This window comes from Musa acuminata, chromosome BXJ2-1 (genome assembly GCF_036884655.1).
Source record: "Musa acuminata AAA Group cultivar baxijiao chromosome BXJ2-1, Cavendish_Baxijiao_AAA, whole genome shotgun sequence".
Lineage (NCBI taxonomy): Eukaryota > Viridiplantae > Streptophyta > Magnoliopsida > Zingiberales > Musaceae > Musa > Musa acuminata.
The window spans coordinates 22,105,001-22,119,427 of NC_088338.1; the positions used below are offsets into that span (position 1 = coordinate 22,105,001).

Consider the following 14,427-nt stretch of genomic DNA (forward strand, 5'->3'; position numbering starts at 1 on the left):
TAGAGGTAATGGAATCTTTGTGAGAAGAAATTATATATTCAGTTTGCTTAGATTGATGGCTGGCTAGGGGACTACAAGAAGACATTCATTTCATGGCAGTGGAGCTTGACTCCAAACAATTTGTGGAGCTTGACTCCACAGAATATGTGGAGATTATCAATATGAATTATACTTCTCTGTGAAGAATTCAGACAGTAACGTTGGATTGTTTTGATAATTTTTATGTTACACATGTCTTTGGGAAGGGTAACAAGGTTGTCTGTGAGGCAATAAATTTTGGTATGATGGATCGTTAGTAGATTTTTGTTTTCGAAGAGCGTACCTAAACTTTCTATTTACATGAACTCTGATGAGCTGGGTGACTTTTTAACCATCATATTTCCGATTAAATAAAAAAAAAACAGACAGTACTCTTCTTTGCACATTTGAACACTGTAGCTGCATGACGTAATCCAATTCTTGAGATAGATCTATGATTGCGCATGCACTGCATCTTGAATCAGGTTGCCTCGAGCAATTACCATGTTCCGTTATAAGATCAGCACAGCTTAAAGTGCCTACACAAGGGTTTGCAGGGAAAATTTCAACCTTGATCGTTGAGTGTATTTTTTTCATCCTTTATTTAACCCATCCTGGGGGGGGGGGGGGGGGGGGTATAATTTTGTACATGAGAAATATACACCTTCGTAGTTGAACGCATTCCATCCTTAACAGACCAAGAATATATATAAACTCAAATAATTATTTGATTCTTAGTCGGGGCATAATTCCAAGTTCGTTAGGCCATCGAATAGGATTAAAATCTGATCCATTGACATCACAATGATACATGAAACCATGCTTGCACTAAATCAATCTGGGAAAATTATGATTGAGCCGTAATTAACTAAGGTATGAGCTCGTATATTTTAGGCCAATCATGGTTCAGGTTTACCGAGCACCCCGCTTGGCTGAGCTGCGCTCCACCATGCGTGACATCACTTCTGACGGATGGCAGCCGCCCACTCTGTGATAGGGAAAACAATGAATCCTGCGTGATTTGATATCGCGGATGGATCGGGTCGAGTCGGATGACGGACAAATCCACTGCCACTCTGCTGGTAGGGACGCCCCGCGTCTTGTCTGTTTGTCTGAGTCCAAACAGAAACCCTTGTACCCTTTCTGGTCGGCGGCACTCGACCCGTGGACCCCTACTGACACTTGTTGGAACACAGTAAGCAGCCAGGGGCCGACGTGGATGGCCATTGGGAATCTGCCAGGTCGAGCGAAAAAAAATATTGTGCACCTGCCCCCGCGCCTGTTCTCCTACCCCTGCAGATTACCGCCACAGACACTACTATTGCCCGGGGTGGGAGGGAGAGGAAGCCAGCCATAGAATTCACCCATTCACTGAGGCAACAAGAAAGAAGAATTCCGTCTCCAAACAACGGGGGACGGCCACGAATCCAAGCCCTAGTTCCAAAGTTCACTCCCTCGATTTCTCCGCGCGATTTCCACCCTGGACCGAGCCTTCTTACTTTTGAATCCTTTACCAACTCTTCCCAATTCGAGCTCTCGACTGACCCCTCTATCCCCAATTCGATGCCCCGGTCCCGCAGGTTTCCTTTCCTGACTCTGTTTTTGCTGTCCCCAGTCCGTATTCGGAGCCCCAAATTGGCGCTATTCCGCGCCGAAAGCTGATCTTTGAGGGGTCTGGAAGAAGTTTAGGTGGTGCTGAGTGGAAATCCTGGGGCAAGTTCGATTCTGGAAGATGGTATTTTGCTCAGAAATTGGTGGATTCACCTGGTGCCAAGTGTTTCAGTAGTCTGGGAGTTCCGAGATCTTCGTACTATAAGGTGGTCCTTTTTTATATCAAAATTTAATTTTGAATGATTTTTGTTTCTTTTTTTGACATTTGGAGTGAGTGAGAGAGAGAGTGAGCGTTGTTGCTGCCCTTTAGGAAATGACGCTTGTTTAGGTGTTATAGTTACGATCTTTTTCACCTTTATTTTTTATGTGTTGTTCTCTTATATTTGATCTCCGATTTAAAACGAAAAAGCATCTCTTTTGGTGGGTATATGATGCAAAATTGTGCACGTAAAGCTAAATTTTCGAAGGCCATTTATTGTGCATGAGCTCTTCTTTCGTTTTTTTTAGTTTCATTTTTCTTTTGGCGATTATGCTTGACCTTTATATGTCCCCAACTTTCTTGCACTGATTTTCTTCTTTGAAGAGCTCACATGAGTCTCTTTCTTTTCTTGGGTATTGTAGTCTGCAAGAATAATAACCATATGAACAAGTTTAACAAATTATGCAATTGGATATTGCGATTTTCTGTTACATCTTTTTGTGAGTCTTGCTTTCTTCAAGAAAATAAATTGTATTTACATTGTTGCACGAATCCCTATGGTAAAATTTGTTTCCACTGAGTGACAGGAATTTTGGCAAAAGATGCACTAAAATTCTTGGATGCCCCCATCAGTTCGGTTTAAATATTACTATATTCTAATAGTGTTGTAAGTTGCAGTCTTTTCTCATGTATCACGCCAGCAAATTTTCAACTGTTTCAATGGCACCTGACAATGGCCAAGGCACTGAGCAAGTTGGTAGCATTGGAATTTCGGGTGGATCAAGTGTAAATAATCCAGTCAACCCAGGAGGAAGCGGAAAACAACGCTTGCGGTGGACTTCGGATCTTCATGACCGCTTTGTTGATGCAATCACTCAACTTGGTGGACCAGATAGTGGGTATTTTCTTTCCAGTCATGGTTGATTGTTGGCGTGCTTGATTTATCCTATCTATAGTGTAGTGGGTTCTAATGTGGCAGGTTCTAGTGTAGCACTCACTTGTTATCATATTTACTGTGTACTTTTCCTCTGGAATTTTAATTTCTTCATGTTTCTCAGCTTTCTTAAGACTGTGTATCTCAAAGAAAGATACCATAGTTAAAATGGTTTTTCAGTAAAATTGTCAGTCAAGATTTTTCCACATTTTCTCATTAAATTGTTCTAATGGACTTAGTGCAATGATTAAGAAAATTTATATGATAAATCGGATCAAAAGATCCCTTATTTACTAATTAATTTTCCTTTGCTCACTCCTTCCTTCCTACTTGCCTGGTGCTATCCTATCCTAATTCCACTTAATTATCTTTATAAAAGAATTTTCTTACAGAATTCACTAGAAATTGAAAGCATTCTTAATTTTTTTCTTGTGTGAAGTTCATGCCACAAGAAGATGTTCATTATGGTCGGAAACTTGTCAATTTTTTTCTTGTGTGAAGTTCGGTCCATATGAAGATGTTCAATATCGCCGAAAACTTGTCAATTTTTTTCTCGTGTGAAGTTCGGTCCACATGAAGATGTTCAATCTGGTTGAAAACTTGTCAAAGCCAAAACACAAGTTTCAAATTTCTTGTAAAATCTATGTGTTCCTGGAGTTCTCAGGACATTATTGTATGAACCACCAAAAATCACTCACTACAGTACAAATGATGAGTGACAACTGAGATATGAATAGGAGCATACAGTTGTTTTGGAACTTTTTGCGGGTCCTTAAATTGTACCACAAGTTGCCTTTAATCGCTGCATGCGCAATTTTTCTGTCTTTATGTACTGTTGCTATGCAATTTAAGTACTAAAAAGTCTGCATTTCTGTTGGGATTGATCTTCAGATTGACTAACAACCTGGTGATGAACCATTATTTTAGGTTTTTTTCAGTTCTATGTTCTTTTTTCCTTTTAGTTTTGATAAAGCAATTGATGCACTTGATGCACTTGTTGCTGGGAAGCATGGTTTAGAGTTTCTTATATGGCTGCTCGATAGACTGATATTACTGATACCTGTTGCTGCCAATTACCAAGGTGGTTTACTTTCTGGATTGGATACATGAACAACATTAGCTAAATAACTTCAGGAATACTCAATATTTTGCTAAATGCAAGATTCCCTACTTCTGATACAATTATTACAATCATGACTGTGGCAGATTCGATTTATGTCATAGTTTCACCAAAATTTGAGACCAGAAATAACTACTGAGAGAAGCTCTAACCTATCACTTTATCAAAATGCATGTTTTAGCGACTTCATCTTCTAGGTCTTGCCACAACACTTTGTTTTGACATTTCTGTTATTCTCTGTTCTTTCCTTTACTTCCAGCTATTGTACTTAGCTAAACCAACTTGTTTCTGTTTCATATTTCAGTGAATAAGATATTCTTATTGACAAATACTTTTTAAGTCCAAGGAAACTTCCTTTAGTGTTATTCTCCTCTGCGAGGGTGTCAACATCTGGCCTGACCATCTCCTATTAAGTTAATTTTAGTTCTAATTGTTTTCTTCATATAAGCTGATTATAATTTATCCTAAAAATATTTCAGGAGCAACTCCGAAAGGTGTTTTAAGAGTAATGGCTGTACCGGGCATTACAATATATCATGTGAAAAGTCATTTACAGGTATGGGTTCTTCCTTCAAATTGAGATTGTTTGCTTTTTTCCCTAGAATTTATTTAATCTTTATTTTTTCAATTTTGCAGAAGTACCGCCTTGCAAAGTATTTACCTGATTCTCCAGCTGATGGTAAAAGTTTAGTTATATGTTTATTTATGCATCTGAGGGAGATTCAGTATTGGTTTTTTTCTTGAAAATGTCTCCTGGAAATATTTTCTGTTGGTGTGAGTCAAGATCAGGATAAAGGATATTTTTATTGTAGGTTCTAAAGATGATAAGAAAGATTCTGGCCATACCCACTCTGACACGGACTCTGCACCGTAAGTGCTCTCTTGAACTTTTTGGTGGTTAGTATCAGTATCCTTTGGCTAGCATGTTGATGCAATTTGTCAAAAATTCAACTCTGCTTAAAAACTAAGAAAGTTCTGTTCTTTGCTAAAGTGATCATTTCCTACATTTATTTTCTTTTAAAACCAATTATGTCCAGTGCTGCATTTTTGTGTTGAATTCATAATTTTACTTGTTCAGTAGATAAATATCCTCCCAAGGATGTCTATGGTTACATACAAAGACTAGGTTGGATCTGACTTCTGCTATTGGCAATAAACTGAGTTTGTATTGTCAAAATTGGTTGTTTGAATCATACACCTTTCAACATCTTATGATCTACTTCATCTTCCAGAAGTGCACAATTTAATGAATCCTTGAAAATGCAAATGGAGGTACAAAAACGGTTGCATGAACAGCTTGAGGTATGTTTTATTAATTGGTCATGCTTCTTGTTACACACTTAAAATCTTTTTTCCTGTTAACTTGAGATCCAAAGGAATTTTTCTAAAGAGAGTTGTTGGAAAAATGGGAATTTTCATGAAATTTTTTGTTCCATTTGCCAAGTTTAATAACTAGATTATTGTACTCATGTTTCTTTGTGTGCTTTAATTTTATCATTTATGTTTGGACATGTTAGGACTCTAGGTAGGAGAGTCCTAATTGAGTTTCATTGAATGGGGCATTCATGTAAAACCTATCTAGCCGACCTCGATTAAAGAGGTGAAGAGGTCGGCTAGGGTTAGGGTTAGTTGGAAGGTTGCTTCTTAAAGTAGGAGTCTTATTAGGAGTTGGTTAAAAGGAGTCTTGAGTAGGAGTCCTATTAGGAGTTGGGGTTTAGAAGCTCTATAAATAGTCATGTATTCATTCTCTTTTGAGAAGCAATAGATGAATATTTTTAGCAGCCTTTGAGCTGCAACCTAGAGGAAGGAACTCCTATAGAGTTCCAAGGAGGTCGATCCCCTAAAGAGATCAACCCCAAGCTTAGAATCCGTAAGGGTTCTAACACTTGGTATCAGAGCAGCGTTCTTGGCGTCTCGCTGCCCTTCCACAACCATCCATCAGCCCTTCACAGTTGCCCAAAACAATTTTCACAATTGCTTAAAAGATCATCGCCGAATTCTGCCGTCATCTCCACCATCGCGGATCATCCTTTGATCTCCTCATGAATTGTAACAGGTTTTGGTTTCCTACCTTACTGTTGCTGCAATTTAGTTATCCTTATTCAAAAATCCAACCATCCATCAGCCCTCCACAGTCGTCCAAAGCAATTCCTATAATTGCTTAAAAGATCGTCGTCGAATTCCGCCGTCATCTCCAACACCGCGGATCATCCTTTGATCTCCCCGTGAATTGCAATAGGTTCTAGTTTCCTACTTTACTGCTGCTGCAATTTAGTTATCCTTATTCAAAAATCCAAAAAAATATTCCTATATTGCTGCATAAACTTTTCGTCGCAAAGTTTTTATCTCTACGACGAAAGATGCATTGCAGAATTCCAGTCGCATAACACAGTTTGTTTGATTTTGCTACTGCGTTTTTTTGTCCAAATCTCTACGAAATTTTTATGACAGCTTTGACACTTCCTAACAGCAGATTTCCCTTTGGTTTCCTAAAAAAATTCTCAATAAAAACCACTGACCTTTTACATTCAAACTGCTACACTTTAGACAAAAAAATCTGCTGTAGTACCTATTTGTGATCCTCAATTTTTCTGAACCTTCCACCACCCCCATGCCATTAACCCATCAACAGAAAGAAGATAGGGACATTTCTAACCTACAGGTGTATGCTATGGCTTCTCAAGATTCAATTGATGCCAAATTTGAAGCATTGTAATCTCAGATTGAATCGAGGCTTGAATCGCACTTGGAGGAAAAATTACGCGCTTCGTTTGTAGAATTCAGAATTGGACAACCGCTGACAACCGCTGAGTCCAACCAAATTTTAGCGAGGAGAGAGCTCAGAGAGGTCTCCAGAGAAGGAGAGACAACCCTCGGACATGCTTCAGCCATGCATGAGGGTGGACTTCCCGCGATATGAAGAAGGAGACCCGGCGGGGTGGATTTCGCGCGCTGAACGTTACTTTCGCTACTATCGAACGTCAGATGATGCTATGGTGGAAATTGCTGTGATCCACCTTGAAGGAGATGTTATTCAATGGTACAATTGGCTGGAATACAATCATAAGGCTCCGACGTAGAATTAATTTAAGAACGCACTACTGAATCGTTTCGGACCTACGAAGTATGAAAATATCGATGGTCAACTCGTAAAGATTTGACAAACTTCTACGATTCAAGAGTACCAAACCAGGTTTGAGAAGCTATCCTACCTTGCTCGTGATTAGACTGACCATCAATTGTTAGGAACATTCATCGAAGGACTCAAGCCAGAGATAAAAGGGGAGGTTAAGGCGCGGTAGCCCCGTACCGTGACAATTGCAATTTCTTTCGCCCGAATACAAGAAGAACGACTTAACCAAGATGCTCGGAGGATAAGAACCTCTCCTAGGCCCGTGGCATATAAACCTCCTTCTGCTCCCAGTCGTCCTTCGTTGTCAAAAAAATTGACAAGAGATGAACTACGTGACTGATAAGCAAAGGGTCTTTGTTGACATTGCAACGAGCCGTGGAACTGCGATCATCGCTGCAAAAGGGGTCGCCTCCTATTGATTGAACCTCTGGAAGACATGGAGGAGGAGGTCCAAGAGCATGTGGAAGAGGTCACGGATGAAGAACAACGACCGGTTGATATTACGATGCATGCCCTTACCGGTTACGCGAACCTACAAACGATGAAAGTGGGAGGACTTCTGAAGCAACAACCTATCACCATTCTTATTGACATCGGGAGCACTAATAATTTTATGAGCAGCAAGGTTGCTTTCTGGATGGCCTTACCTATCGAGAATTGCAGTAGGTTTGACGTTAAGGTTGCTGGCGGACGAATTTTGAAGTGTGATCATAGGTGCCCGTAGGTGAAACTATTGCTGCAGGACCAAGAGATAATTATAGATTTCGTCCTCCTCCCTCTTGATGATTATGAGGTCGTGCTCGACATCGAATGGCTGACGACATTAGGTGATGTTTCTTAGAATTTTGTGAAACTAATTATGAAATTTTATAGTACGGGGAAACAAGTGATACTACACGGGAAACGTGAGGGCGATGTAACGACGATTTGCACACAACGAATGGAGAAGGTTTTGCACAAAGCATGCAGCGGCTTTTTGGTACAACTTGAGCAGCGAACTAAGGGAGAGCCAACAGAATTTGAAGATCCAAACCTACTTGCTATCTTTTCAGATATATTTGACGAACCGCGCAACCTACCTCCTACTCGTTAGCATGATCATTGTATACTAATTCTTCTAGGCAAACCTCCAGCAAATACTCGGTCATATCGGTATCTACATCTCTAGAAGGATGAAATAGAAAGGATTGTAAAAGAGATGCTCGAAACAGGAGTTATTCGGTCAAGTTGCAGCTCCTACTCTTCACTGGTGCTCCTCGTACGAAAGGACGGAACATGACGAATGTGCGTTGATTACCGAGCTCTCAACGACATAACCGTCAATGACAAATACCTTATTCCAGTAGTAGATGAATTGCTTGATGAATTAAAGGGAGCATGAGTCTTCACAAAGCTGGATTTTCGATCCGGGCATCATCAAATACGAGTGTGTGAAGAAGATATACCGAAAACCGCCTTTCGAACACACAACGGCCACTACGAATTTTTGGTAATGCCTTTTAGTCTCACCAATGCTCCCTCTACCTTTCAAAGCCTTATGAATGATATTTTTCGGAATTATCTTTGTAAGTTTGTGCTGGTTTTCTTCGATGATATCCTTATTTATAGCCCTTCTCTTGAAAGTCATTTTCAGCACTTACGACTTGTTTTGACGATTTTGCGAGAATATGTTCTTTTTGTCAAAAAATCGAAGTGCAGCTTTCTTCAATAGAAGATGGAATATCTTGGGCATATCATGTAAGAGGAAGGTGTGGCGGTCGACCTCTCCAAAATTGAAGCAATGTAGAACTGGCCGACCCCGAGGAACATAAAATTGCTATATGGCTTTCTCGGTTTAACAAGCTACTACCGTAAGTTCGTGAAAAACTATGGAAATATCAATGCATGTCTTACTTGCTGAAAAAAGATGCTTTCCAATGGTCGGACAAAGCCACCACCGCCTTCGACGAACTTAAAGCCGCAATGGCGACAACGCCCGTACTAGTGCTACCCGACTTCGGCAAAACTTTTGTTATTGAAGCCGATGCCTCTAGAGTCGAAATTGGTGCTGTACTAATGCAAGGTGGCCGACCCCTTGTTTATACCAGTAAGGCAATACTCATTCCCATCTCAAGATGACTATTTATGACAAGGAGGTGCTCGTGATTGTGTATGCGGTGACCAAATGGAGACCGTACTTAATCGGGCGACGCTTTCAAATCAAGACTGACCATAAAAGCCTAAAATATTTCTTGGAGCATAAGATATCTTCCCCCGAGCAGTAAAAATGGGTAACAAAGCTTCTTGAATATGATTATGAAATAACTTATAAAAAAGGGAAAGAGAATGTTGTTGCTAATGTACTTTCGCGACTACCGGAGCAAGATGAATTTTCGACTGTTTCACTTCCGACCAGTGACTTCCTTGAGGATATTAAGAGGGAATAACAGGAAGATCCGGAGACCAGTAAGATTATAAAAAAACTGGAGGAAGCTCCATGCTCCGTGGCTCATTACAGATGGGATTCAAAAGAATTGCACTATAAGGGACGCATTGTGCTTGTGCCAAATTCTACTTGTATAAAGACCATCCTTCAAGAGATGCATTCCACACTTGCGGCTGGGCGCTTCGGGTTCCTTAGAACCTATAAGAGAATTAAGCAAAATTTTTATTGGGTAGGGATGAAAAATATTATTGCTAAATTTATGGCACAATGTGATGTATGTCAATGATATAAAGGCGAGACAGTGGCAAGTCCCAGAAAGCTGCAACCCTTACCCGTCCCAAACTCAATATGGACTGATATATCAATGGACTCCGGTGAAAGGTTTCCCTCGTCACAAGAAAAAGCTCAAGCAAGGATGAAATAATAATATGATCAACACAAAGGCGAAAGAGAATTTTCAGAAGGAGATTGGGTCTTCCTATGGCCCTAGCTATACAAGCAAACATTAATCCAGACCAGAGCATCTATGAAGAATTCACCTCAGTTCTATGGACCCTATCAAATTTTGGAGCACATTGAACCAGTAGCATACAAATTGGACTTACCCGCCAGCTCCCGAATCCATCCAGTCTTCCATATGTCGTGTTTAAAGTTCAACTTGGGACAAAACAAGACAGCCCAAAGCCATCTACCAAATATGACTACCCAAGGGGAACTCTAGACCCAACCGAGTGCCATTTTTGATCGACGGATCGTGACTCGACAACAACGACCCACTACTGAAGTGCTAATAAAGTGGGCGAACCTACCAGCAGAAGATGCCACTTGGGAGAACTATGACGACTTGAATATCAAATTCCCAGAATTCATGGATCATTAGCCTCGAGGACAAGGCTGATTTGAAGAGAGCGGCAGGTCTGTTAGGACTCTAGTTAGGAGAGTCCTAATTGAGTTTCATTAAAAGGGGCATTCATGTAAAACCTACCTAGTCGCCCCTATTAAAGAGGTGAAGAGGTCAACTAGGGTTAGTTTGGAGGTTGCTTCTTAGAGTAGGAGTCTTATTTGGAGTTGGTTAGAAGTAGGAGTCTTGAGTAGGACTCCTATTAGGAGTTGAAGTTTAGAAGCCTTATAAATAGTCATATATTCATCATCTTTTGAGAAGCAATAGATGAATCTTTTTAGCAGCATTTGAGCAGCAACCTAGAGGAAGGAACCTCTATAGAGTTCTAAGGAGGTCGATCCCCTAAAGAGATCAACCCGAAGCGTAGAATCCGCAAGGGTTCTATCAGGACACCTTACAATGCCTAGAGCAACAATAGATGAAAATAGTTAGGAATTTCATTAAATATTATGTATTGTGTGAATTTTTCTAATGATGGTGTTAAATTTTGTGTTTTCATAGTTAACCCTTTTCTTTTATGTAAATGGAACTAATAAGGAAGGGATTTCATCATATTACTTTGTTATCAAGAGTCGAAGGCTGTACCAGTTATCTTAGCTGACATCTTTAACAATATATATATATATATATATATATATCTCCTTATTGTATTATAAAATAAGGATTTGAATCCTTCTGTCAGTTTCCAGCTTTATACCGTATGGGTTCATATGGCTATGAGATTCCAATAGATCATTAAAGATGGATTGCTGCTTTAAACTTTGTACAAGCTCAGTGCCAGAGATATGCAACAACCTCACATGCATCTTTCAGGTGCAAAGGCAATTGCAGCTGAGAATTGAAGCTCAGGGGAGATACCTCCAGAAGATCATTGAAGAGCAGCAGAAGCTAAGTGGTGTCGTGCAGAAGCACAAATCCTCCCTTTCTCTGCCAATTTCGGACAGCAACAGAAACCCATCACCACTCAAGAAGCCAAGGACGGCTGTCGTCAATCAATCCTCAGATGCTGCCCAGGAAACACCAAAACAAGAATCCAAACCTGATCTCTGCAGTGATCATTGTATCATCAGTTGTGGTTTTGGAGCAGGAACGATGCTGGATGAGGGTACTGGTAGCACTCAGCAGAACCTCCCGAATGAGGTGGAGGTGGGTACTGAAGAGCTGGGTGTTCACAACTGCTCCGTTGTGAATCTGTGATGATGAGAATTTGATTAGGTTTACGTTTTGTACAATTCATTTGTACGTGTCATGCCACTGACAACTTTGATGGAGATGCCACTTTGGTTGGTTTCTTAAGCGCAATTTCTAGTGTCCCCTACAAAGTGTTTTTTTGTAAGTATCAGTTTAGACAGTGTTTTTTTTTTTTTTTTTTGGGATAAAGTATAAGTGGTAAAGATGAGATTTGGTTGTAGAACTTTGCTAAGCTATAAATTTCACTAGGCCAAAATATTGGCAAGTATGTTCGGTATATCATTATTAAACTAATATTTTTAACTGTAATTTAGATTACATTTATCAATCTTTAAAAATATCATAATTAAAGGAATATAGGATTTTCTTACTAGGTTTACAGTTCTTATAAAACTTATCATTATGATCAGATGGGAATGAAAAATATGTGGGGGCAAGCCCCACATGACATGAGGCATGATGATAGAATAGTCTCATATAAATGATTTGATTTTTATCATCAGTTAAGTGGTAACCACATGCGACAACAAGGCTTGATGTGGTAGGTGATTAATTAGGATCGTGATTCACAAAGTCTTATATGATAACTAAGTCCCTTTTTCTTTTTCCATTTTCAAAAAGTAACAACGAAAACTTAAACCAAGTAAAAATTCAGTTTAATCTTAGTTGCATTGGCACATAATTATCAAAATTAAATAAGATATTGATTTGATTAAACATAGTTCAGTAAATCATTGACTGAATCTATATATATATATATATATATATATATATATATATATATATATGTATATATATATATATGTATATATATATATATATGTATGTATATATATATATATTTATGTATATATATATATATATATGTATATATATATATATGTATATATATATATGTATATATATATATATATGTATATATATATATATATATGTATATATATATATATACATATATATATATGTATATATATGTATATATGTATATATATGTATGTATGTATATATATATGTATGTATGTATATATATATGTATGTATGTATATATATATATATATGTATGTATATATATATATATATATATATATATATATATATATATATATATGTATGTATATATATATATATATATATATGTATATATATGTATGTATGTATATATATATGTATGTATATATATATATATATATATACATACATACATATATACATATATACATATATATATACATATATACATATATATATACATATATACATATACATATATATATACATATATACATATATATATATATATATATACATGTATATTTTATTTCATCTCCTAGATTTGCATGTTATATCAACTGGGATCACTCTTAAATACTTTTTAAGTCTCAATGGGGAATTAAACAAAGGATCCGCTTTTCTCTTATCTATATGTTGTTGTGGCACCGTGTTTATATTACATGTTGGAAAATGTCATTGTTAGGGGAAGTTTGACCGTTTTAACTTTACAAACCAATATCATGTGTCGTATTTGTTATATGCGAATGATATCATTCTCACCTTTAGCGTATGTGTTATCATTGCCAAAAGCTTTAAATTATTTAAGACTCTTAAGAACCAATGGATAAATGCGACGTAAACAAACTCTTTTTCCCTTAGGCTACCTCTAAGGATAGGGTATATGAAATATATAATTTTTTTAACAACAAAGAGGGGAAGTTCCCATTTACGTACCATGGTGCTTTAGTTGCTCTACATAGAATAAACAATATAATAAATAGATAGGTTGGTTCTAACCAAGAAGACTGCTTTAATAAACTTGGTTTTGTTGGCTTCCCCGGTGTACCTCGAATTTGATGTGGGTGCTTAAGAAGGTTAGCAAATCCATTGAGAAATATGCCAGAACTTTTATGCGACAACTCGAAGAGTGTGCATTCTATTGGCTTAGATTCTATCATTAAATTACAAACAAGCTGGAGGTCTTGATATTAGGGATATAAGTTCTATTGCCTATGATGTGCTACTTAAAGAGAATTGATGCTTACTTGAATTGGTTTCAGGTGGTAAATGCTAAATACAGTAGTGTTACGGACTTAGCTAATTTTGCCTAAGTCGTGCGGCACCCTTGTGTGTCCGTCCGTAAATGTCAATCTCCCCGAACCCTCCCATGATCCCTTAGGACCTACAAAAGGAAAACGGGTTAAAGAAAGCGCCTCATTCGGGATCCACAAGCAAACATTTCAGGAAACACTTCATAGACAATGCAAATTATAAACAAATTTTAAAAGCTTTGAACGGTTATACAACAAAGTGTCACGGACAAACTTCGAAACAAGATGTTTGATGTAATGCTTATATATGTCTGTATCTTTTGGTATGTTCATACTTTGCACAGCATGTAGAGGGACGGCCGAAGGCTTAATAGTCCCATTTTAGTTAGGTTTGGTAGCCGCTTTAGGCTTGTAAATAAAGGTTGTATCATGTGAAGACTTGTGAGAGATTTTTGGTCTGTAATGGACCATATTAACCCTTTATTGTGCAATTGTTCAGAGTTTGTAAAGTCTGTTTGTAATTTACATTGTCTATGAAGTGTTTCCTGGAATGTTTGCTTGTGGATCCCGAGTGAGGCGTTCTCTTTAATCCGTTTTCTCTTTTGTGGGTCCTAAGGGACCATGGGAGGCTTCGGGGAGGTTGACCTTTGCGGACGGACACGCAAGGGTGTCGTACGACTTAGGAAAAACCAGCTAAGTCCATGACAAAAGGGTCAAAATGGTCCACTATAGAACGAGCCTAAGAAGGTCTTTATTTACAAGCCTAAGAAGGCCACCAAACTCAACCAAAATGGGGCTGTTAAGCTTTCGACTGTCCCTCTACATGTTGTGCAAAGCATGAACAAACCAAAAG

General features: G+C 38.3%; 1 protein-coding gene across 3 annotated transcripts; it reads left to right on the forward strand.

Annotated features, from left to right (window-relative positions):
- Positions 1–1,339: 1,339 nt before the first annotated feature.
- LOC103974381 (myb family transcription factor PHL7) lies at positions 1,340–11,643 on the forward strand. Of its 3 annotated transcripts, none has more exons than XM_009389194.3 (7): positions 1,340–1,835; positions 2,507–2,723; positions 4,362–4,438; positions 4,519–4,561; positions 4,695–4,752; positions 5,115–5,184; positions 11,155–11,643. In XM_009389194.3, exons 2-7 carry the CDS (start codon positions 2,516–2,518, stop codon positions 11,536–11,538), a joined length of 840 nt encoding a protein of 279 aa, XP_009387469.3. In that variant the 5' UTR covers positions 1,340–1,835; positions 2,507–2,515; the 3' UTR covers positions 11,539–11,643. The 3 variants fall into 3 exon arrangements, with proteins under 3 accessions (XP_009387469.3, XP_064949872.1, XP_064949871.1); XM_065093800.1 differs by having other exon boundaries at positions 1,350–1,835; positions 2,507–2,727; XM_065093799.1 differs by having other exon boundaries at positions 1,698–1,835; positions 2,530–2,723.
- Positions 11,644–14,427: the final 2,784 nt, after the last annotated feature.